Source organism: Pipistrellus hanaki (genome assembly GCF_964339955.1).
Source record: "Pipistrellus hanaki genome assembly, chromosome: 5".
Classification (NCBI taxonomy): domain Eukaryota; kingdom Metazoa; phylum Chordata; class Mammalia; order Chiroptera; family Vespertilionidae; genus Pipistrellus; species Pipistrellus hanaki.
Genome location: NC_140507.1, coordinates 31,431,526 through 31,454,200, shown reverse-complemented (window position 1 = coordinate 31,454,200; position 22,675 = coordinate 31,431,526). Strand labels below are relative to the sequence as shown.

The window sequence follows — 22,675 nt, the reverse complement described above, 5'->3', positions numbered from 1 at the left end:
TGACACTCAACCAACTGAGCCACATGGGCCAGGGCAAAAAATAAGTTTTACCACAAAAACAGAATTATTGTATTTCAGCTTTTGACTAAGTGTTAGAGATATACTTTAAATATAAAAAAGAAAAACAAGATTCACCCTTAAAATAAAAAAGTGTGTGTGTGTGTGTGTGTGTGTGTGTGTGTATGTATATATATATATATATATATATATATATATATATTTCATTAATACTTTTTATTCTCTTACTATGTAAAACATTTAGAAACTTCTGAGCTCTCAAAATTTTGGCCAGTTAACCTATTTGGCTTTAACATTCTAAATTCCCTTTTGAGAATCAGACTAAAGTTTATGGTCCATCAGTCCAAAATAGGTAGAGCGATTCTATTTCTTTTGCTTCTTTTTTGGTGGTTCATCTTCGGAGCTGCTATCTGTGCTGGTGCTACTACTACTGGAAGAGCTGGAATCTGAGTCTGAATCAGAGGATGAGGAAGAGCTTGCGGAGGAGGCTGAAGACGATGAACTGGAGGAGCTTTCATCAGAATCACTGTCCTCAGAGGAGGATGAGGTAGATGTTTCTTCACTCTCTGATGATGAATCACTGGCTGAACTGTCACTGCTACTGCTACTGGAGCTGGTTACACTCTTAGACCTATTAGACAATTAGTAGTTATATTCATGGGCAGCCAACATTTAGTAAAATGTTAATTTCTGTACATGTATATAACTGAAGCTTTGCTAGCATGTTATTCCTACATTTACTGCTTTTGGAATTGCCTAACTATTGTAACCATACTGCCTTCCATCCCTTAGCAAGGTCATTTACTATAGTAATTTAACTCTCTTGGATGGTATAATATACCTAATATATTATGTGCCACAGCAAATAAATAATAGTAGAATAAAGTTGCAGTATAACAAATGGTTTTATTTAAACCTCATGAAGTGGCAACTGTTTCATAATCTCAATTACTTTAGACCAGGAATAGCTGGACAATAATTTCTTACTACTTTAAGAATATCTCCTATTCTAAACTAGAAGAAATTATTTACTATTTCCAGGTAGAAGGACTCTGGAAAGTAAGAAAAAAAGGAGACATAAAGGCAATAAATTCCAGATAGGTAAAGAGAGGAACATATCAGAAAACTGCAAACAAGAAACTTCAGATTCAAATCTTTAATTACTATTTTAAAAATCACTCTTCCTGCCAAAACCGGTTTGGCTTAGTGGATAGAGCATCAGTCTGCGGACTGAAAGGTCCCAGGTTTGATTCCGGTCAAGGACATGTACATTGGTTGTGGGCGCATCCCCAGTGGAGGGTGTGCAGGAGGCAGCTGGTCGATGTTTCTCTCTCATCCACGTTTCTAGCTTTCTATGCCTCTCCCTCTCTGTAAAAAATCAATAAAATATATTTTTTAAAAATAAAAATAAATAAAATCACTCTTCCTATCCCTCCAACTAGTATTACATATTAACTATATACTACTCCTGAAGCCACATACCTTTTTTTCTTCGTCTTTCTTTCTACATTAGCTTCTCCAATGCTGATAAACATGGGAAAAAGAAACTTCTATTAATAGACTGATTATGCACAGCTCAGACCAACCCTTCTGTTCTCCCCAAAATTATTCTATATTGGAGAACACTTTGTCTTTCATAACATGTATTCAGAGTCCAGTATTATTTGTTATAACCAAATGGAAAGTTTCCTGTTGTAGGCTCTATTTGGTACATAGTCAATATAACCAGCACTGAAGCAAAACATGTTATCTATTAACTTTATCTTAGAAGCCAGTTAAGTTGGTAAAGATGACTGAATGAACCAATTTGATTCTTTTTTTAGTTTTGAATGTAGGTTGATATGACTAAACCAACTACATCCTGAACAACAATACAAAGTAAATAATACCATAACAATTGTAATTTATAATTTGAGTTTCCAGAGTAATATTATAAATGGCCATCCTATATAATAAAAGCATAATATGTCAAGTATCCAGTTGTCCAGTCAGCCAATCAAAACATAATATGCTAATGATATGCTAAAGCCGCTCAACCATTTGCTATGATGTGCATTGACCACCAGGGGGGCAGATGCTCTGACTGGTAAGTTAGCTTGCTGCTGGGGTCTGGCCGATCAGGACTGAGCAAGATGGGCTAGACATGCTCTGGAGCCCTCCCACATCCCTCCCCAGCTGGCCAACCTCCTGTGTCCCTCTCTGGCCCCAATCGTGCACCAATGGGGTCCCTTGGCCTAGCCTGTGCCCCCTTGCAATCCAGGACCCCTTGAGGGATGTCAGAGAGCCGGTTTTAGCCAGATCCCACAGGCTAGGCCAAAGGACCCACTGGTGCATGAATTCGTGCACTGGGCCTCTAGTTTCATATAAAAAGCAACCTTTAATTTAAAATATCCATTTCTTTTTCTGTATGTCCCCAAAATGTTCAGTTATTTCAATTAATACTTCAAGATTGTGTTCCCTCACATCATTTACCAAGAACAAAGTCTGTCTCCCCTAGGACATGGGGCGGGCGGCTTTTGTGGCCTGGGATCATGGGGCAGGCAACTTCTTGGTCTTCCTAGTTACAGCTAGCCTCAGGCGCTGGTGCCTGACTTCTCCAACTCCCACAGGCTCCGAGCAGCTGGGAGGCAGGGCCGCCACCATCTTTTCAGGTTAATTTGCATACCCACTCCTAATTGGCTGGTGGGCGTAGTGGAGGTACAGTCAATTTGCATATTTTTCTTTTATTAGTATAGATACTGCTTTCTACTTAGTCTATATACTTAATATAAGTATCCTGAATACTTATTTTGGATATCTTTTTATAGCAGCTTATATAATATATGTGTATTCTGTCGTCATGTCATAGATAGAAGCTATAAAGCAAAATGATTAAGAGCATGGATTCTAAAAAGACAGGTTGGTTTAACACTTAACTTTTCTACTTTCTAGCTGTGTGACAACACTGAGCAAGATACTGAACTTCTCCATGCCTCAGTTTCTTCATACGTAAAATGGGGGTTAATAATAGTACTTACCTTTATATTATACATATGATGCTTAAATATGCTAATACTTCTAAAAAGCTTAGTATAGATAGTGCCTGGCACATAATAAGAACTCATTAATATTGTAAGCTAAATCTGGATAATGACCATGAGACATTTAGGCCCTTAATAAAGTCTATAAATACAAATTAAAATATTCCTTTGGGAAAAAATATTCCTTTAAATATCACATGTAAACTTACCTTTGTTGTAATAATAATCTGTTTTCTTTTTCTTTTAAAGCTTTCTTTAGTTCTGCTGTTCTTGAAGGCCTATGTAGGTATTTTCTTTTTCCTGTGCATTCATAAGTCCAATGTCCAAATTCCAAGCATTTCTGACATCTTACATGTTGCTTATTTGCTTCACTACAGAGCAAAAATCAGAATACAGTTCTTAAATTGAAAAGCATAAACAATCTAATGTGTAAAATGGTGCTTATTTTTAAATAGAAACAAACATCATTTTACATTTTAAATTGTTTATGTTAGGTTTAATCATAAGATAGCATAGTAAGTGGTTAAGAGCATGGACCTTGAACTTAAGACAGAATTTAGCTCAAATCTTCATTCCTCAATTCTATTCCAGCAATGGCAGACTAGGTAACTAAGACAACACTTGGGCTAGAAAAGATAGTCAAAACATTTAAAACAATCTGCTTGAGGCATGAGAGAACAATAAAGTAAAGAACAACCAAGCCAAGATACGGAAGAAAATAGAAATCCAGAGTGGTCAGCCCTGTAGTTTGTATCTGGTTAGGACTCAGGGGGACTATCCATTAAGAATAAACCAACCATATAAGGAGGGCAGCCTGGTTTCTAGACATCTAGGAGACTAAGAGATTAGATTAAGATGCAGCAAGCAAAGAAAAGCAGATGAAAGAATTGGAAAGGAAGAAATAAAATTTTCATTCCTCACTGATGATGTATTATGTACATGGCAAATCCAAAAGATCTACAGATAAAATATTTTCAATAGTTTGAATTCATGAGTGAGTTTAGCGAAGGCTTTGGACTGGGTCAGCAAATTGTCCACAAAGGGTCAGATAGTAAATATTTTAGGCTTTGCAGATCAAGAGTCACCTCTTCAGAAGGACCTGTCCTGTTCAATCAACCTAACCAGGGCCTTTCCCTCTTTCCACCACCTGTTGTTTGCTTCAAAGTTCTTATCACCAACTGTATTTACTTAAAATGTTTAATTTATGGGCTCTTCCCACTACTTGAATGTAAACTTCCTGAAAGCGGAGTTAGTCTTGAACCCCTCTTTTGCTTTTATACCCAAATTCTGACACAGAGCGACAGGTAGTGAATACATGAATACTTATTGGAAATAATGAATGGCAAAAAAAAGTGAGACAGCTTGGGGGAAAGAAAAGTCAGACGGTTCCTAGGGAAGGCGACAGGAAAGGGGCAGGCTAGGCTAGAGGCCGCATAGAGGAAGCTGAAGGTTTACGTCGGCGAGGATAGGGAGCCAGGATCAGGCCTTCAGCTTGCCCGGGCCACGCGAGGGGTGGGCGGCTGGGTGGACAAAGGGGCACAGACCACTTAGTGACCAACTCCTGTGCGTCCCCTTCCGGGAAACCAAACTCCAGGCTCTCTTGAGACTCACTCACCCCCACCCGCCCGGGGTCCTGCTAGGTGGACCCTATGCAGCCGTCTTCTACGATAGCGCTAGCCAAACTTGATGCCCCGCCGGAGCAGCGGGGTTGCCCCGTGTGAGAAAAACATCCACCCTCTGCCGGCCCGTCCGAGGATCCGAGACCGGCAACGCAGGCGGCCGCCGCTCCACCGCCGGCTGACGCGCTTCTCCCCGCCCCCAGCCCGCCCCGCACCCAACGGGGGCCCTCACTTACGCTTGTCTCCGGGCTATGAGTCGATGCATGGGAGTCGCCATCTTAGCGCGGCTGAGGTGCGCCGCGCTGGATTTTGGGATATTCCTCGGAGGGGGCGGGGCTTCGGACGCAGAGGACGCCGGCGTGGGCGGAGCTAGTCCCGTCTCCGCTGCGTCTGGGCAGCGGGCGGGAGCTGGGTCTGAGGGGTGAGCCTCTGGGTGGCGGAGGAGGAGTGAGGCCAGAGGTCTGGTCTGAACAGGGTTTTGAAGGGTGGGTACTTGTACTCTTGACCCTTGAACGGATCCGCTTATACCCGGGTTTATTTTTCTCCATAAAGACAGTTGTGCTTAGCCGGTTTTGCTCAGTGGTTAGAGCACCGGCCTGCGGACTGAAAGGTTCCAGGTTCGATTCCGGTCAAGGTTGCGGGCACATCCTCAGTAGGAGGTGTGCAGGAGGCAGCTGATCGGTGATTCTCTCTCATGGGTGTTTCTAGTCTCTATTCCTCTCCCTTTCTCTCTGTAAAAATCAATAAAATATATATTTTTAAAAATAAGTACAGTTCCTGCCTATCCACAGGCTTCGCATCCACGAATTCAACCAATCTTGGTTGGAGACCATCAATTGAAAGACTGACTTTAGCAAACTACTAAGTGAAAATGTATGTTTATTTCTATTTTTATGTATTACATAGGGACCAAATGACATTATGTAAGTAAAGCTTCTTTGTCAATGGGTAAAAGATGCTACAAATAATTATTTTAGGCTATGTTAGCATTTAGTGTCAGATTACAGAAATTTTATTACCTTAAATCTATATTTTTTAAAACATATAACTTTGAAATATATGCTTCTTTAATAAAAGTGGGGTCTCACTCACTTTTATTAAAAATATTTTTTTTTAAATAGATTTCAGAGAGGAAGGGAGAGGGAGAGACAGAAACATCAATGATGAGAGAGAATCATGGAATGCTGCCTCCTTCACCCCACTCCCACCCCGCACTGGGGATTGAGCCCACAACCCCAGCATGTGCCCCCTACAGGAATCGAACCCAGGACCCCACAGTCCGAAGGCCAATGCTCCATCCACTGAGCCAAACCAGCCAGGGCCCCAATTCACTTTTCACATTAATAATTATCCAACACTTAAAATGTTTTAGGAATTGAGGATAAAGCACTGAATGAATAAAGTTGTTGTACATGTGGAGCTTTCTTCAGATTATAAAAAGAGATAATGTCCAACAAACATAAATACTCTAAAGAAAAATAATTGAGGGGTCCTAGTCAGGTAGCTCAGTTGGTTAGAGCAGTGGTCAGCAAACTCATTAGTCAACAGAGCCAAATATCAACAGTACAATGATTGAAATTTCTATTGAGAGCTGAAAACTGTTACACCTGGGCACACCTACCAATTCCACTACTGTAATGACGGAACGGCACACATTGCTTCTTTAAAGTGACATCCTTCATATACTTGGTGGCTTTTTGAATATGCATACCCATGATGGCCTGGGAAGTTTCCTGAGTGTTCTTTTAAAAATATATATATTTTATTTATTTTTTACAGAGAGGAAGGGAGAGGAATAGAGAGTTAGAAATATCGATGAGAGAGAATCATAGATCAGCTGCCTCTTGCACACCCCCTACTGGGGATGTGCCTGCAATCAAGGTACGTGCCCTTGACCAGAATCGAACCCAGGACCCTTCAGTCCACAGGCCGATGCTCTATCCACTGAGACTAACCAGTTTCGGCCTTGTGAGTGTTCTTAAAGTGAACATGGAGATTTGAGCCTCTGGGTTTGCAAGATTTCGTGGGGTTTTTTTGGGTCTAGTAAATAACAAACCATTTTCAGAGGTCACCTGTGGCTGCTTTGGGGAAGAACATGGCTTTATTTTTTAAATTTAATTTGTAAACTTTTAAGTGTTTGATTTATTAGGAATATACTGTTGTATATGGTTTGAGGTAGGGATCTAAATTTTTCCTCAAAATGGTTAACTAATGTTCCAACATCACCCCCTCCACCACTAGTTTTAAAAATGCCAAATATCATATGCTAAATTCTCATACTTGAGTTTGTTTCTGGACTTTTATTTCTGTCTGTCTTTGTGCTTTCTAGCACCAGTATCATAGTTATAATTATTACTACTTAATTGTAATGTGCCCTTTCTTGCAGTTCTGATAGGATGGCTTTGCTAGCAACCACACCTTTGGCCAAGTCACTTCTCATAGAGGAAGGGTAAGTGGCCAGCCTTGCTTCACAAGTACCAGCAATTATCAATGTTGCAGTGAAACTGTGTTGTATTTAGGAAACCCCAATGACAATCTTAGAAGAAGACACTCACCTAAGGAACCTGAAAGTACATGTTGAGTGGGAGAGGGGAGGAGAAGCTCATTCAGGAATTTCCTCTTGATCATGTGGTTATTCTGTTCATTTACATGGAGATGCCAGATTGTCACCGTGCCCCCCTACTTTGGGAGGGAATTTTACTTTTAGAGCAGAAGCTCTAAGGAAAAACATCAGAGAGAAACCCTAGGGAGGCATTTTTGGCACTCCACTGGCATTCTAAAGGACTATAAAGATCAGAGGGGACCATCTTGGGCCTCTGGATTTCATCTCATTTAGATGTAAAATAGACATGCTTAATATGAATGTACTACTCCTTCCTGACTACTCATGCTATCTGCTGATACTATTGGAATAAAAGAAGATAATCTCACTGGTGCTGGCTGCGCAACCCAATAAGGCCATATGGTTGGAATCTTCAGGATCAATTTTCTTTCTTCAAAATGAACTTGCCTTGCGTGGAAATGGCACAAAATATATTCATATTTAATAGTATTCTTAAAGGGAGAGTAACCCAGTTTTGAAAAATGACTTATTAAAAACAAAGAAAAAAATGAAAAATGACTTAACTACATTTCTACTCTCTGCCAAATACATTCAGCTGCTCTGTATCCACAGGTTCTGCATCTACAGCTTCAATTAACCCAGATCAAAAATATTTTTTAAAAAGTTATGTTATTATTGACATGTACTATGTAGTTAGGCCTATGTAGTTAAGACTATTGTGGTTGAGTCTGTACTGTCCTGAATATGTACAGCCTTTTTAAAAAAATCATTATCCCCTAAATCCCTGAAGAATACAGTATAACAACTATTTACACAGCATTTACATTATACTAGGTATTCTAAGTAATCTAGAGATGATTTAAAGTACCCAGGAGGAGGTGTATAGGTTATATGCAAACACTACACCATTTTATATAAGGGCTTTAGGTATCTGTGGGGGCTTGTAACTAATCCCTTGGATACCAAGAGATAGCTGTATCAAAATATCTTCAGAGTGGAAATGTCTTTTGGTCACCTTTTCTAGGGTTGTCTTTGTCTTGTTTGGAAAAGAAACTCTGACGCTTCCAGTGAGCTCAGATCACCTCTTCTCTTGTTTCAGCTTGCTGCTGCTGCCTTTTGCATTAGGGATGGATTCCTGTGCCATTGCCAGGAAAACATGTTAGTCATCTCCTCTGAGTTAGGGCTTATACTGCTAGCATTCAAGTGTCAAACTGTAATCATCTGTGATATATTTAGATTTTTAACTCACATTGCATTTGAACACTAACTACATGTCAGCAAGAAAATAAATGGTTCTCCTTTGGTTGGGAAGTAACGTATGGGCAGAATGCCACATCAACTTGTTCGTGATAATACTGTTTCTTTATCAAATTACAAATATGCAAACCCAGACTCCTCTTTAATAAGGAAAGATAAATTATTATCAGAGGCCACAGGGTCTTTTAAAGTCATTGTCTTTGAGTCTTAGAGCATGTAGAAAAGAGCATTGTCCTGAGACAAATGGCCTGTTTTCAGCTGAAAATAAACCAGTGTAGGGTACACTGAGTCCTGATGAATTAGATAATTAAAACAAAAGATGGTTAAAAAAAGCTTTGTAATCTGTAGAAACAAGATGGCAACTGCTACTATAGCAAGATAGCTCCCTGGGCAAGGTGGTGAGGTGCCAGGAAGGGGGGGGAGGGGGGGGAAGGGGTGGTTGGAAGTCCTTCTACACTTTGGAACAGGACAAGCCAGAGTAAAACTGGGCTGAACCGATCAGAGTCATATTTCTGCTTTCAACAGACCAGACCAACAGGCAGGACTTTGGGGTGGAGCTAGAATGCCAGCTGCTAGAGGTGGAAGAAGGCTGTGTCTGGGGCTGGTTGAGGAGAAGGTGGAGCTAATGGATATGGAGGTTGAGTCGGGCCAGGAAAATTTTTGTTGATTAAGGAGTTAAATTTTCATGATCATATCAGCTTCTGTGGCTTGGAGAAATCTGGGCGACGTTCATCCAGCATTTAAAGATTATAAGGAGAAAAAGGGTGGGACTAATAATGATGACTAATAAAAGGGTAATATGCAAATTGGTCATGACGCCCTTACAGTAACAACTGAACAGCAGGCTGCATGGAGCAACCAAGCTGACAGGGGGGATTAGTGAGGTACGACCAAATGACCGACCAGCAGGCTGCATGGGGTGACAAGGCTGGCAGGGGGAGCAGTGAGGGGTGACCAGGCCAGCAGAGAGGGACAGTGAGGGGTAACCAGGCCTGCAGGGTGGATAGTGAGAGTGACCAGGACAGTGGGGGGGGGGGGACAGTTGTGGGCGACCAGGTCAGCAGGGAGAGCAATGAGGGGCAACCAGGCCTGCAGGGGGGATAGTATGGGGAGACCAGGCCAGTGGGAGAGCAGTTGTGGGTGACCAGGCTGGTGGGGGGGGGGAGAAAGGGGACAACCAGGCTGGCAGGGGGGGCACTAAGGGGTGACCAGGCTGGCAGAGGGGATCAGTTGGGGGTGACCACGCCAGCAGGATGGGCAGTTAGGGGCAAGGTGGCTGGCAGGCAAAGTTAGTTAGGGGTGATCAGGCTGGTGGGGGGGCAGTTAGGGGCGATCAGGTAGGCAGGTAGGTGAGCAATTAGGAGCCAGCGGTCCCTGATTGTTAGAGGGATGTCCAACTGCCAGTTTCCCAGGGATCAGGCTGAAACCAGCAGTTGGGACATTCCCTGAGGGGTCCTGGATTGGAGAGGGTCCAAGCTGGGCTGAGGGAACCCCCCCACTCCATGCATGAATTTCATGCACCGGGCCTCTAGTATATATGTGTGTGTGTGTGTGTGTGTGTGTGTGTGTGTGTATATATATATATATATATATATATATATGTGTGTGTGTGTGTGTGTGTGTGTATGTGTAATCAGCCTGAATAAGGGCAAAACTTGAGGCTTTGGAGAATGAGGTAACAGTGGTGCTATGTAAGCAGTCAGTTTGACAGAGTGAGTTAGGACCCTAGTATTTCAGCCAATTTGGAGTTAGAAGTGAACTGTTTTTATATCAAAAGGGCATATGATTAGAAAAATGCTTGAGGGGAAAAATCAGGAGTCTAAATTGTGTTCTACTACTCCTTAACTATATAATTATACTTCTTATATTTATAGTTGTATTTATGATGAAAACAAAGAGAAACATTTTCTACAGGACTCCTCCGAGTCTTTAAAATGGTAATATTAACCTATTAATATTTCATAGCACACTGTCCTAGGGAATATAGTTTGGGAAAGGCTGGTTTAACTTAATGTTAAAAAAAGGCACAACCATGCCGGGACCGGTTTGGCTCAATGGATGGAGCGTCTGCTTGGGGACTGAAGGGTCCCGGGTTCGATTCCGGTCAAGGGCATGTACCTTGGTTGCGGGCATATCCCCAGTGGGGGGTGTGCAGGAGGCAGCTAATCGATGACTCTCTCTCTCATTGATGTTTCTAACTCTCTATCTCTCTCCCTTCCTCTCTGTACAATATCAATAAAATATATTAAAAAAAAAAAAAGGCACAACCAAATTCAACCATCATATACAACAAAAGCAATGAAAGGAAGGAAGGTATTCTAAAATGTCAATAGTGAATGATTCTATTTGAATTATTTATTTTATTCTCCCCCTCCCGTATTTACTTTAATGAGCCTCTGAAAGTAATGTGAATTTAAAGAAAGCAGTGGTGTAGCTATAGGAAACCCATGTTGAAGTCAGAGTTTTTAAAGCTGTGTGATTTTAAACAGGTTACTCAATTTCATCAGGTCTTACTTTTCTCTATAAAATTGGAAAATAATACCTATCTCATAGGCTTGCTATGAAGATTAAATGAATTATGATCTCCAAATCGCTCAGCACAATTCTAGCACATACTGTAGGAGTTATAGGTGTGGTAGGGTATGGTAATTATCATTGAGGGATTCTGGTTTAAGGCCACTGGTCTACTGACTATGAGATTAGGGAGACCAGAATACCCATTATCTGAGCTTTTAGCTTCTTCCTGAAGCAAAGAATTGCAGAAGCTGCTCCAGAGAGTATATTCCACAGGACTTTTGGCAGGGATGATTATAAATTCCTAATTTTGAACCTTTTGTCTCATTGATAAACAGCCTATATATATTATATTTTTAAAACAAACAGCAGCCTATGAATACTGTATTTTTAAAACAAACAAACAAACAAACAAACACCTTCCTGATTGCTTGGTACCAAATTTAACCACTGTATGAGAGAAAAGCATTTAATAACTTCCTTCTTCTAAAATACTCAAGATAGCTGTGGCTGGTATGACTTAGTGGATAAAGCGCCAACTGCAGACTGAAGGGTCCCAGGTTTCGGGCTCCATCCCTAGTAGGGGGCATGCAGAAAGCAGCCGTTAATGATTCTCTCTCATCATTGATGTTTCTATCTTTCTCTCCCTCTCCCTTCCTCTCTGAAATCAATAAAGATATATTTTTAAAAATAAAATACTCAGGGTAGTCTGCTGAATGAAAAGAACTTGTGCTTTATTCACAGTGTGTCCAACATCATTTTGGCAATTTCACTGCTTCACAATTGTGATTCTTGGAAACTTGTCATTAAGATTCTTCACAATTCTTAAATAACTTTTCCTGACTTCATTTATTTAAATATCCCAGAATAGTCTCTTGAGCTATAAGTTTGATGATCCAGGAAACTATTTATAGCAGGATGAGTACTCCCTGTGACTGATGTTAATGTTTTATTTTGAGAACAAATCCTTAAAAAGATTGATAGGGTTGATGGTATTTTAAACTGAAACCAGTGCCAAGGCAAATAGATATGAACTTGGAACATAGAGAGAGATGGGTGTGCCTTTTTGCCAGTTTAGCTAAAGGCTGGGGAGGCCTCCCACAAGCAGGAAGGCAGAGACACAGGGTAAGCCAGAGGTAGTAATCTTTTAGGTGGATTAGACACTTCAGCCTAGGGCCTGGCCTCTCCTCAGTGCTTAATAACCCAGAATAGATTAGTGGAGACATTCTGTCGTAATTAAGACCAATACTGTCTTTGAGGTGATTGCTATGCCCCTAAGTCGGAGAAAAATAGGAAGGACAAGGTCAACCTAAGTTAAAAAAACACACACACAAAACTGTGTGTTGGGGGCCCTAAAAAATGGAATCACGAAAGTAAATATTTAGAACAAGAAGTTGCCACAAATTACTGGAAACTTGGAGGTTAAGCTTCCCCTTCTTCTGAATCTCATCAAGCAATTTATCAGACATGCTTATTGCTGATCGCACGCTGGCTTCCCCTCCACACCCGGAACACTCCTTAACAGCAAGTCATTGCTTTCCCAGGTGCTCCGGCAAGTGAGGCCCTTAAATTAAGATTTATTAGTTTCAACCTCCCTGGATCATGTCTGGAGAGTGGCTAATATTCTGCCAGCTTCGGAGACAGGAGGGAAAGCAAGTCTGGCAGAGGTACACGTTACATTCCTCGCTTGCTTAGTAGCTGGTACTGGAAGACATTTTGCAACAACGTAAAAAAACCCAAAAAACAAAAACAAAAAATCCCTGAAAAACAAAAACAAAAAAACAACCCATGCCCCCGGTTCGGCTCAGTGGATAGAGTCGACCTGCAGTCAGACTAAAGGGTCCCGGGTTTGATTTTGTTCAAGGGCTAGATCCCCAGTAGGGGGCGTGCAGGAGGCAGTCAATTAATGATTCTCAGCATTGATGATTCCATCCCCCTCTCCCTTCCTCTCTGAAATCAATAAAAATATATATATTTTTAAAAAGATTCATTGCCTTATGTAATCCTACCACTTTACTGGCCGGTCTTAACGGACCCAGGTAGTTTATCATCTATGTCCCTTGCATCCAGCTCAGGACTGGTTCTTGGAATATGCTGGGAATAAAAGTCCTGTAGGTCCCTCGGTCTGATTTAAGGACAGGAGTGCTGTAGAGAGCGGTGCGTTAACAATATAAACAATGTAAACAAACAAAAAAAAACAACAACAAGGCGGTGGGGTTGAGAGTTGATTCCTTCCTTATGCCGGAGAGGGCGCTCGCTGTCTTTGACTTTGACACAGCTCGGCTTATTTTGAGCTGCCTTCCCCAGTAAGGGCCAACCTACCCCTAGCGAGGTAAGAGAGCCTGCGGCACTGGAGCGCAGGTCCCACCACCGGAAGTTTCTTTGGCTATAAAGAGGACGGCGGAAGTAGGCCAAAGATACTTCCTCGGTACCACGCCTCCAGCCCGCTCTCCTTTCTTTTGGAAGGGGAGGCGCTCCCAGCCCTTTGCCTTGGTGGACAGCGGCCTGCGGCAGATTCCGTGCTCAGCTTCAATCGGCTAGCTCCTCCTCCCAATCTTTTTTTTTTTTACCCTCCTGGGTTCTCCACGCCGGGACCTGACGTACGCTTGTGCGTGACTGGGGGCGGGATCACTAGAGGAAGAGCGTGAGTGGAGATCTCGCGAGAACATTTTTTTTTTTTTCCTCCGCAGTTCTCGCTCTGCACCTTCATTCTCGTCGCAACGAGATCTTTCGAGATCTTCTCCGCCCCCGCTACCCGGCGCCCTCTCTGCGGCCGCTGAGCCGGAGCCGGCCTGAGCAGCACGCTTCGCAGCGGCTCGGTTTCCGAGAGAACCTAGGCGTTCGTGTGGGCACCCCTACGCCCCTCGCTAGCACCGGTCCCCTGGTCTACGCGGCCCGCTCTCCGCGCGCCATCCCCGCCGGGGTCCGTGTCCTGTTTCGCCGGCCGGACCCGGGCTCGAGCCCGAGCTGTAGCCGGCGCCATGTCGGTGGTGGGCATAGACCTGGGCTTCCAGAGCTGCTACGTTGCTGTGGCGCGCGCCGGCGGCATCGAGACCATAGCTAATGAGTACAGCGACCGCTGCACGCCGTAAGTGGGGGCCAGGCCACGGCCGCGTGCCCTGGGGGGTGGGGAGGCAGCAATTGCTTTGGTTTGCGACCCTCTCCTCTCTGCGGAGGAACCCGGGCCGGGGAGACCTCTCCATTCCGGGCCGAAAGACCGGTGGGTACCGGACCCCCGCTGGGTGCCAGGTCCCTGCTGACCGCGACCTGCTCTGGTTCTGCGCCAGGAGCGAGGCCTTTTCCCTACGGCCCGCCTGCTTGGCGAAGCCGGGAGCCGGTACTCAGCGGAGGGCACAGATAGGAGCTGGAAGGGAGGGAGGCCTGGGATGTAGGATGGCCCAAGATCCTCTCTCTCTGCGAGCAGAGGCCAGGCCCAGGGCAGGAGCCTAACAGAATCCGTAGCTTTGCACACAGCCGGCACTTAATAAAAGTTGAACGGGTTCTAGCGTCTGCCCGCGGCAGGTCGTTGGAGCGGCCAGAGTCCCACGTGAGTGGGGGCGGGGCGGCGCCCGGAAGCGAGGGAGCCGGAGCACCTGAGGTTCAAGCTTCGGGACCCGATATCTCAAACTTGGGGTTATGCCCGACATAAATCAGGAAAGGATTTAATAAAATCGGTGCCTTCTAGATGTCTTTGCATTCACTTTTTCACATAGCTTCAGAGTATTAAACAGAATTGGGTCATTTTCTTCTATTCTGTATGCATCCGCTTTCACAGTAATACAGTCCAATCAGGGTGTTGTCCACAATTGTTAATGAATGACCCAGGAGTTCGTTTCGATATCTAGAATAGTAATAAAATTATGGGACCAGTATAGACACAGGTCTAAAAAATCAGGACTCACCCAGGACTTAGCTTGGTTAGAGGAAGAAATCTAATTTTTGAGCATTTAGGGATACTTTTCAATCCGTTGTCTTCCTCTTGGGCAAAACTTTTTGTAAGCTTCATTCTGAGCCTCCCCCGGCCAGGGCAGCCTTCCTTTTTAAATCTAAACCATCCTGTTGCTCCTCTTAGATCTGTATCACATGTAAAGACATTCACTTCAGAGAGGAAGGAATTTCTTGCAAACATAAGGTTTGAGATATTACTCTGCCGACACCCAGAAACTATGCTACGTTCAGCTCTTGCTCTCTGAAGGGTGGTTGTTATTAATTTCTTCACATTCCTAATGTGGCTCGGTTGTGCATTATCCCATGCACCGAAGAGTCACCAGTTCATTCCGGGTCAGGGCGCAGGCTCGATCGTGCAGGAGGCTGTGGATTGATGTTTCTTACACTGATGTTTTTCTCTTCCTCGCTCTCTAAAATCTATAAAAGCACTTAAAAGAATAAAGAAAAAGAAGGCTGATTTGTTAAAGCTTCAGACTTTCTACACCACTTCCCCTCCTGTCTAATTGCTGTGGTTATGAAAGGAGTCTCTTATAAAGCATTTTTTCCTAAATCTGTTGAGATCTTGCTTCCAGTTGTCTGTCCTCTGGCTCAAATAAAATTTAAAAATATATAATTTTTTGTTGGTTTTTAGAGAGGAAGGGAGAAGGAGAGAGAGATATATCCATGGGCTGCCTCCTGCAGGTCCCTCATTGGCGATGGGGCCAGCATGTACCATGACTGGGAATCCAACTGGCAAGTTTTTAGTGCAGGGGAGGACACTCAGCCACACCCGCCAAGGCTCAAATACATTTTTATAAAAATTCAGGTTTGAACCTTCTTACAAGAGCAGTCTTGGAAGCACCATCATCACACTTCCAGGCACCAAAATATTCCCATTTAAATACATTTAACGAAAGTAACGCTAATCTATTGATAATGAACTGCAGTCAAGACAGTGTTGTTAAAGCTCAATACCCAGCCGCTAATACATTATCTGGCATTTAGCTACATTTTGTAAATGATTTGTGAATCTGAGAAACAGGTGTATTTCAAAAGTGTATTCTTTAAAAATGATTTCACCACCCAGGCAGTGTGGTCCAATGGTTAAGCATAATGTATCAGGAGTCACCAGTTGTCAAGGCACACTCCTGGGTTTTGCACTCAGTCCCCAGTAGGGGATTGTGAGGGAGGCAGCCCACTGATGTTTCTGTCTCTACCTCTCCCTTTCTCTGAAATCAATAAAAATATTAAAGTAGTTTTAAAAAATCACTTAAGAACTAAAATACAACCTTACATACAAATTTGGTAGATGTAATGTACAGGAACTTTGCCATTGGTTTCCTAAACAAACATTTTTTTTTGACTTACCAAAACGTTTGCTGTAACAATAAAAACACTATAAAGTGTTAGAGTTAAGTTTCCTTCAGTTATTTCATCTCTATCCTTGCATACCTTTTTCTAGATTTCTACTAATATATATAGTGTGCTTCCGCGCGCGCGCGCGTGTGTGTGTGTGTGTAAACAAAAAGGATCATATTGTATTTTGTAATTCTTTCACTTATACACAGTGGGGCAAATGTAGGTTTATACTTGGTATAGAAAATAATACAGTAATTAATAGTAATATAAGAATAACCTTTAGCATGTGTACAACTGTAAACCTGCGTTTCCTCACCCTGTATTTTAGACATTTTTCAGAGTCAAATATGAATTTAGTTAAATAATGTAATTCTGTATTATGGCTATGACACATTTTCCTCAGATTATTTCTAATATTTTGCTATTATAAATAGTTTTTCAACAAGTAGTTTTTTAAAATTGATTTCAGAGAGAGGAAGGGAGAGGGAGGTAGAAACATCAACTATGTGAGAGAATCTTCATTGATGATGCCTCCTGCACGCCACCTTCTGAAACCTGGGCATGAGCCCTGATCTGGAATCTAACCAGAACCTGGTTCATGGGTCAACCATTGAGCCACACTGGCTGGGCATCCAGTTATCTTTTTTTCCATTCCTTACCTGAGGATGTTATTTTTCTTTAAATCCTTACCCGAGGATATGTTTTTAGAGGGAATGGGAGAGTTGGCTGCCTCCCATATGCAGTTCACCTGGGATGGAACCTGCAACCTGGACATGTGGCCTAATTGGAAATTGAACCCATGTATGGGAGAATGCTCCGACTAATTGAGCCACTGGCCAGGGCTCAACAAGTAGATTTTTATATTTATGTTTACATATTAATACTTTTATTTTTGTTTAGATTTCCAGATGTGAAATTGCTAGGATAAAGGATATGTATGCTTAGAGTTTTAGTCCATATTGCCATAATGCTTTACAAAAACTTAGATTAATTTATACCAGGAACATAAATGATATCTTTTTTTCTTTTAAAAAAAAATATTTTATTGATTTTTTACAGAGAGGAGGAGAGAGGGATAGAGAGCTAGAAACGTCGATGAGAGAGAAACATCGACCAGCTGCCTCTTGCACACCCCCCACCGGGGATGTGCCCACAACCAATGTACATGCCCCTGACCGGAATCGAACCTGGGACCCCTCAGTCCGCAGACCGACGCTCCCTTGGCCAAATTGGTTTCGGCATACATAAATGATTTCTCTGTCTTAATGGGGTTGTGAAGATTAAGGAGTTAAACTAAAGTGTTTATTTAGAATAATTTCTGACATATAGTTAATACCGCCTAAATATTTGCTAATATTGCCATTATTATCTGTTTATATCTTTGTTAATCCTCTTTATTAAGTGATAGGTTGGTACAGTAAAATGAATCTATAGAAGTTTACCTTTTAGTATTCATCAAATAGGTGGTTTAAAATTTTTTCATTTTATTTTTTCATCACCATTTATCCCCTTTATCTTCATCCATCCACAATCACGACACTGTTGTCCATGTGTTCTCTTTCTTTTTTGCTCAATCCCCCACTCCAAAATCCCCCAACATTTGCTTTTAATGTGCAAATATTACTGACTCAGGAATTTGCTGTGCTTTAGGAACTATGTCTCCCATGAAATGAGTTACTTTTCTGCTTGATATAAACTTTTTTGTGTACTTGATAGTTTGGGACTAAGTAACCAGAGGATACTCTGATTAATAACCATTTCCAAATAATTTTGCCACCATTTCTTATTTGATAATCTAAATACTATTGGTTCTCTGAAAAGCTCATTTTCTTAATTTTAAGAAAGTATAGCAACAGCCATCCTAATACTCGGAGTACTGACACAAACATGAAACTACCTTTTAAGGATAGCAGCTGTTCTTAATATCCTAATGAGAATGTGCATAAATATTTGATCAGTAGTATTTCTTACCCAGGAAAGGGATATCATTGCCATTCTCTGTCTTAAAAAAGATTATTATTTTTAGGACTAGAGTCATAGAAATAAAGATAAGAACAGAGTGTTGAATTGATTTGAATTAATTTCCAATAATGCCAACCTGTAATTTGGAATGGAGGAAAAGTAGTGTCAAACAGCAAGTGTCCGAGTACTTTACATTTTTAGCAGCATAGCTTGGCTCTGTGTGTAGTATAGAGGAAGTGGGAGATAGCAGTTCTCTTATTTACAGCTATAACCCTTCTAGTTGGAAACATGAATGACATAAAAGCACAGTGAAAGCTTATTTATGAACAGACTTAAAATACTGAATTTAGAGGAGACACAGCAGTGGAGGATGGAGCGATGAAGAAAGGCAGGTGTGGGAATTGAGCAATAGGATTAGAATACCTGGAGGAAAGGATTGGGACAGTCTGAGGGAAAGTGTAGAAATAGGAATAAATTTAGTGGTTGGTTCAAAGTACTCAAGTTTGCATGTATGAGATTTGAAGTCCAGTAGTCCTGATGATTTTACTATTTTTATTTTTAAATATATTTTATTGATTTTTTTTACAGAGAGGAAGAGAGAGGAATAGAGAGTTAGAAACATCGATGAGAGAATCATCGATCAGTTGCCTCCTGCACACCCCCTACTGGGGATGTGCCCGCAACCAAGGTACATGCCCTTGACCTGAATCGAACCCAGGACCTTTCAGTCCACAGGCCGACGCTCTATCTACTGAGCCAAACCGGTTTTGGCAGTCCTGATGATTTTAGAATCCTTGAATAGGTTCTTCATTATAAAATGGGGACAGTAATAGTTTTTTTTTTTCTCTCTCAGAGTATTTAGTAGAACCAAGTGTAGAATGCTTAGCACTCTGCCTGGTATATGAAGGCACTCTGCCTGGTATAAGCAGCTACTGTAAAGGGAGTGCCAGATATATGAGAAATTAAGGGAATGCAAGGTAATGTAGGGATTAATTAGAATAAAAAACAGCCAAAACCGGTTTGGCTCAGTGGATAAAGCGTCTGCCTGCAGACTGAAAGGTCCCGGGTTCGATTCCAGTCAAGGGCATGTACCTTGGTTGCGGGCACATCCCCAGTAGGGGGTGTGCAGGAGGCAGCTGATTGATGATTCTTTTTCATCGTTGTTTCTAACTATCTCTCTGTAAAAAATCAATAAAATATATTAAAAAACAAACAAACCATAGAGTGATGCATAGGGGTCATGATAGCAAAAGCTTCAATTCCAATATAGCTGACTTTAAGCTTAAGCATAGTATTTTAAAGTAGTTTACCTTTAAGCAGGCTTCAGTTTTGCTTTCTAAATTAAGCAGCAAATAGATCAAACCAGTAGGTAGTGTATGAATTGGTGATTTGGAAGAATGTGTTCAGAAGTGGGAATGAAGCTCTGTCAGAAATTGAGTTCTCAGAAGCTAGTTCTAGAAAAATTACTTTATGTACTAAAGGATAAGAGTTGTTTTCAGGGTTTATAGGCTGTTTTTTTTTTGTAGTTATAAGCTGTTTTAAAAAACAAAGAATATTTAATTGATGAATTGATATAAGGGTACATTATTTTATGTTGGGATTTGAACATTAGACTTGAAGAATTAGAGGATAGTGGAGACTGGCTAGTCCATCTCTTGTATTTTAGACAGATTGTCATCACATACAACTGCAACATATAAATGAGAGGACTCTAATTATTTTAAGAGGCAGCCCATTCTGCTGAACAATATAAAGGTTAAAGTCATAGACTTTCTGTGTGCTGTTAAAATAAATGGTTTTTTAGTGAAGACGGAAATCTTGCCTGGTGTGATTGTGGCTGTACTATAATATTGCATTAATTTTGGATGTAATATACTAAAGTGTTTGTTTTATCTTCTAGGGCTTGCATTTCTTTTGGTCCTAAGAATCGGTCAATTGGAGCAGCAGCTAAAAGCCAGGTAGGTAGAGTTTTGTTTTTTCCTAAAACGACTTATTTTTCTGGTTTATCCCTCTCTCTGTTTAGCAACTATTCGAGTGCTCATTCTGTGTTTAGAACTAGGAGGCAGTGCCTGCATCTGTGAGACAGACTTATCCCTGTTCGCATGTACTTGAGTGAACAGCATGAACAGTATACTACTCTGTTTAATGCAAACTGCTAGGATGTATTTTGCCCAGAACTTACTTTAAGCAAGGCTTGCTTGTTCCTTGATGTTTAAAATGCTCTTTAAAATTGTCGCATTGGGCCTTTCTTGCTAATATCGAGGGGGTTATTATTGTTTCTAGAATAGATCTTGTTAATCAAGATTCTCAAGGAAGGAAAGCATACTTGTAGAAGCACATTAACTTACCATTAGTTAATTTTGTAAACTAGGAATCTGTCATATTTGCTGGTTTCAGAGCAGCAGAATCCCAAGAGTTCTGTTATCCTGAGTGTCTGTGGTTGCTGTGACATTAAGGAATTGCTTATTTTATCTTTTTATGGATCAATCTGGAGCAAAATATAAAATGACTACTTGTCTCTCTTTCTGAACCCGGAAGGGCCTAAAATTCATAAGCCTAAGAAAATGGTGGTTGGCCAGTTGATTATTAATTAAACCAGGTGTTATATAATCTTTTTAAATTTTTTTATTTATTGATTTCAGAGAGGAAGGGAGAAGGATAGAGAGATAGAAACATCAATGATCAGAGAGAATCATTGATCGGCTGCCTCCTGCACGCCCCCTACTGGGGTTTGAGCCCACAACCCGGGCATGTGCCCTTAGCTGGAATAGAACCTGTGGACCCTTCAGCCTGCAGGCCGAAGCTCCATCCACTGAGCCAAACCGGCTAGGGCTATAATCTTATTTTTAAAAAGCTCAAGATGTTTTAGAAGGCATAATAGCAAGTACACAGCTGTATTGAATATCTTCTAAAATTTCAGTGATTTTCTGTTTTTAAAATTTTCTTTCTTGGAGAATAGTTATATTAAATTGGCTGCCTAGTTCTGGGTTGACATAGTTAATTGTGGTATTGAGTTTCTACTTGGCAGCTTGCTGACGCAGGGCCTGATTTGGGAGGCATTGTTTTACAAAAGGTCTTCTGTGTGGGCCCTTGGACATACCTGATGCAGAGGGCTCTGTAGCTTATCCTCGGGGCTTGGTACACTTAGCTCTGGCATTGAGAAGAGGAGTCTGTAAATCTTAAGCACGAGTTCATCTTGAATTTTTTGAATGTCTTTGCCAGTGTTTTTTCCTCCCGTAAATTATAATAGTTTATTGTAGAGAAATAAAAAAAAATAAATATAGATAGAATATTATAGGGAATTTGGAAGTTATTGTACTACCACTATCCAAAAATCACTTAGTATCTGAATGCATGACTTATTTTACTCTTTCTAAGCATATAAATAGCTTTTCCCTTACAAAAGTGAAGTCATATTATACAGATAATTGTCTTCTAATCTCCTAAAATAATCTTGCCCACTATATAGCTGTACTGTAATTTGTTTTTAGGCTAGTTCTAGTCTTCTGGTATTATAAATAACTAGAGGCCCGGTGCATGACATTCGTGAACAGGGGTGGGGGCAGGAGGGTCCTTCAGCCTGGCCTGTGCCCTCTCACTGTCTGGGACTCCTCAGGGGATGTCCGCCTGCCTGGTTAGGCCCTCTCCCCACAGGTGGACATCCCTTGGGGGTCTTTAGCGCTGCCACCACCTCTGCTGCACTCTCTAGCCGTGAGCCTGGCTTCTGGCTAAGCGGCACTCCCCCTGGGGGAGGGCACTCACTACCAGGGGACAGCTCCTGCATTGAGTGTCTGCCTCCTGGTGGTCAGTGCACATAATAGTGACCAGTCATTCTGCCATTTGGTTGATTTGTGTATTAGTCTTTTATTATATAGGACTAGAGGCTGGTTCATGCACGGATAGGGTTTGTTCCGCACCACTCCCTGGTGGTGAGCACATGTCATAGCAAGCAATCAAACTTGGGGACACTTTGCATATTAGCTTTTTATATATATAGACTAGTGGGCCAGTGCACAAAATTTGTGCATGGGTGAGGGGGGGTGGATTGTCCCTCAGCCTGGCCTGCACCCTCTCCAATCTGGGACCCTTTGGGAGATGTCTGACTGCCAGTTTAGGCCCAATACCTGTGAGATCGGGCCTAGACCATCAGTCAAACATCCCTCTCTTAATCTGGGACCTCGGGCCCTTAACCGGTCACCTGCCGGCCTGCTCGCCCCCAAATAACCAACTCCCCACCAGCCTCTCCCCCGCAACTTCTCCCTGCCAGCCTGCTTGCTCCCAACTGCTCTCCCCGCCTCCTCCGCTAGCCTGATCATCCCCAACTGCCCTCCCCTCCTGGCCTGATCACCCCTAACTGTCTCTGCCTCAGCCCCAGAAGGCTCTTGGTCTAATTAGCATATTACTCTTAGATACTCTGTCAGCATGGTAAGTTTCTT

At 42.0% G+C, this 22,675-nt stretch overlaps 2 protein-coding genes across 2 annotated transcripts in view; one reads left to right on the top strand and one right to left on the bottom strand.

The window, feature by feature from the left end:
- Positions 1-207: 207 nt before the first annotated feature.
- ZCCHC10 (zinc finger CCHC-type containing 10) lies at positions 208-5,044 on the bottom strand. The gene is made up of 4 exons (XM_084886750.1): positions 4,894-5,044; positions 3,248-3,409; positions 1,501-1,542; positions 208-649 (listed from the first exon to the last, which is right to left on the bottom strand). The coding sequence occupies exons 1-4, from the start codon at positions 4,932-4,934 to the stop codon at positions 382-384; spliced, it is 513 nt and encodes a 170-aa protein (XP_084742876.1). The 5' UTR covers positions 4,935-5,044; the 3' UTR covers positions 208-381.
- Positions 5,045-13,690: 8,646 nt separating this feature from the next.
- The window catches only part of HSPA4 (heat shock protein family A (Hsp70) member 4), a 47,616-nt gene continuing 38,631 nt past the window's right edge, over positions 13,691-22,675 (top strand). The window contains exons 1-2 of the mRNA XM_084886590.1: positions 13,691-14,079; positions 20,140-20,197. Of these exons, the coding sequence (XP_084742716.1) occupies positions 13,973-14,079; positions 20,140-20,197 (165 nt within the window). The 5' untranslated portion in view covers positions 13,691-13,972. The remainder of the gene's footprint in view (positions 14,080-20,139; positions 20,198-22,675) is intronic.

Excerpts from the sequence above, each read along its gene's own strand:
- ZCCHC10 (XM_084886750.1), bottom strand. The coding sequence starts at position 4,934 with ATGGCGACTCCCATGCATCGACTCATAGCCCGGAGACAAGC. Across the intron at positions 3,410-4,893 it reads CTCATAGCCCGGAGACAAGC|TGAAGCAAATAAGCAACATG; the intron begins GTAAGTGAGGGC and ends TTTGCTCTGTAG. Across the intron at positions 1,543-3,247 it reads AGATTATTATTACAACAAAG|CATTGGAGAAGCTAATGTAG; the intron begins GTAAGTTTACAT and ends CATGTTTATCAG.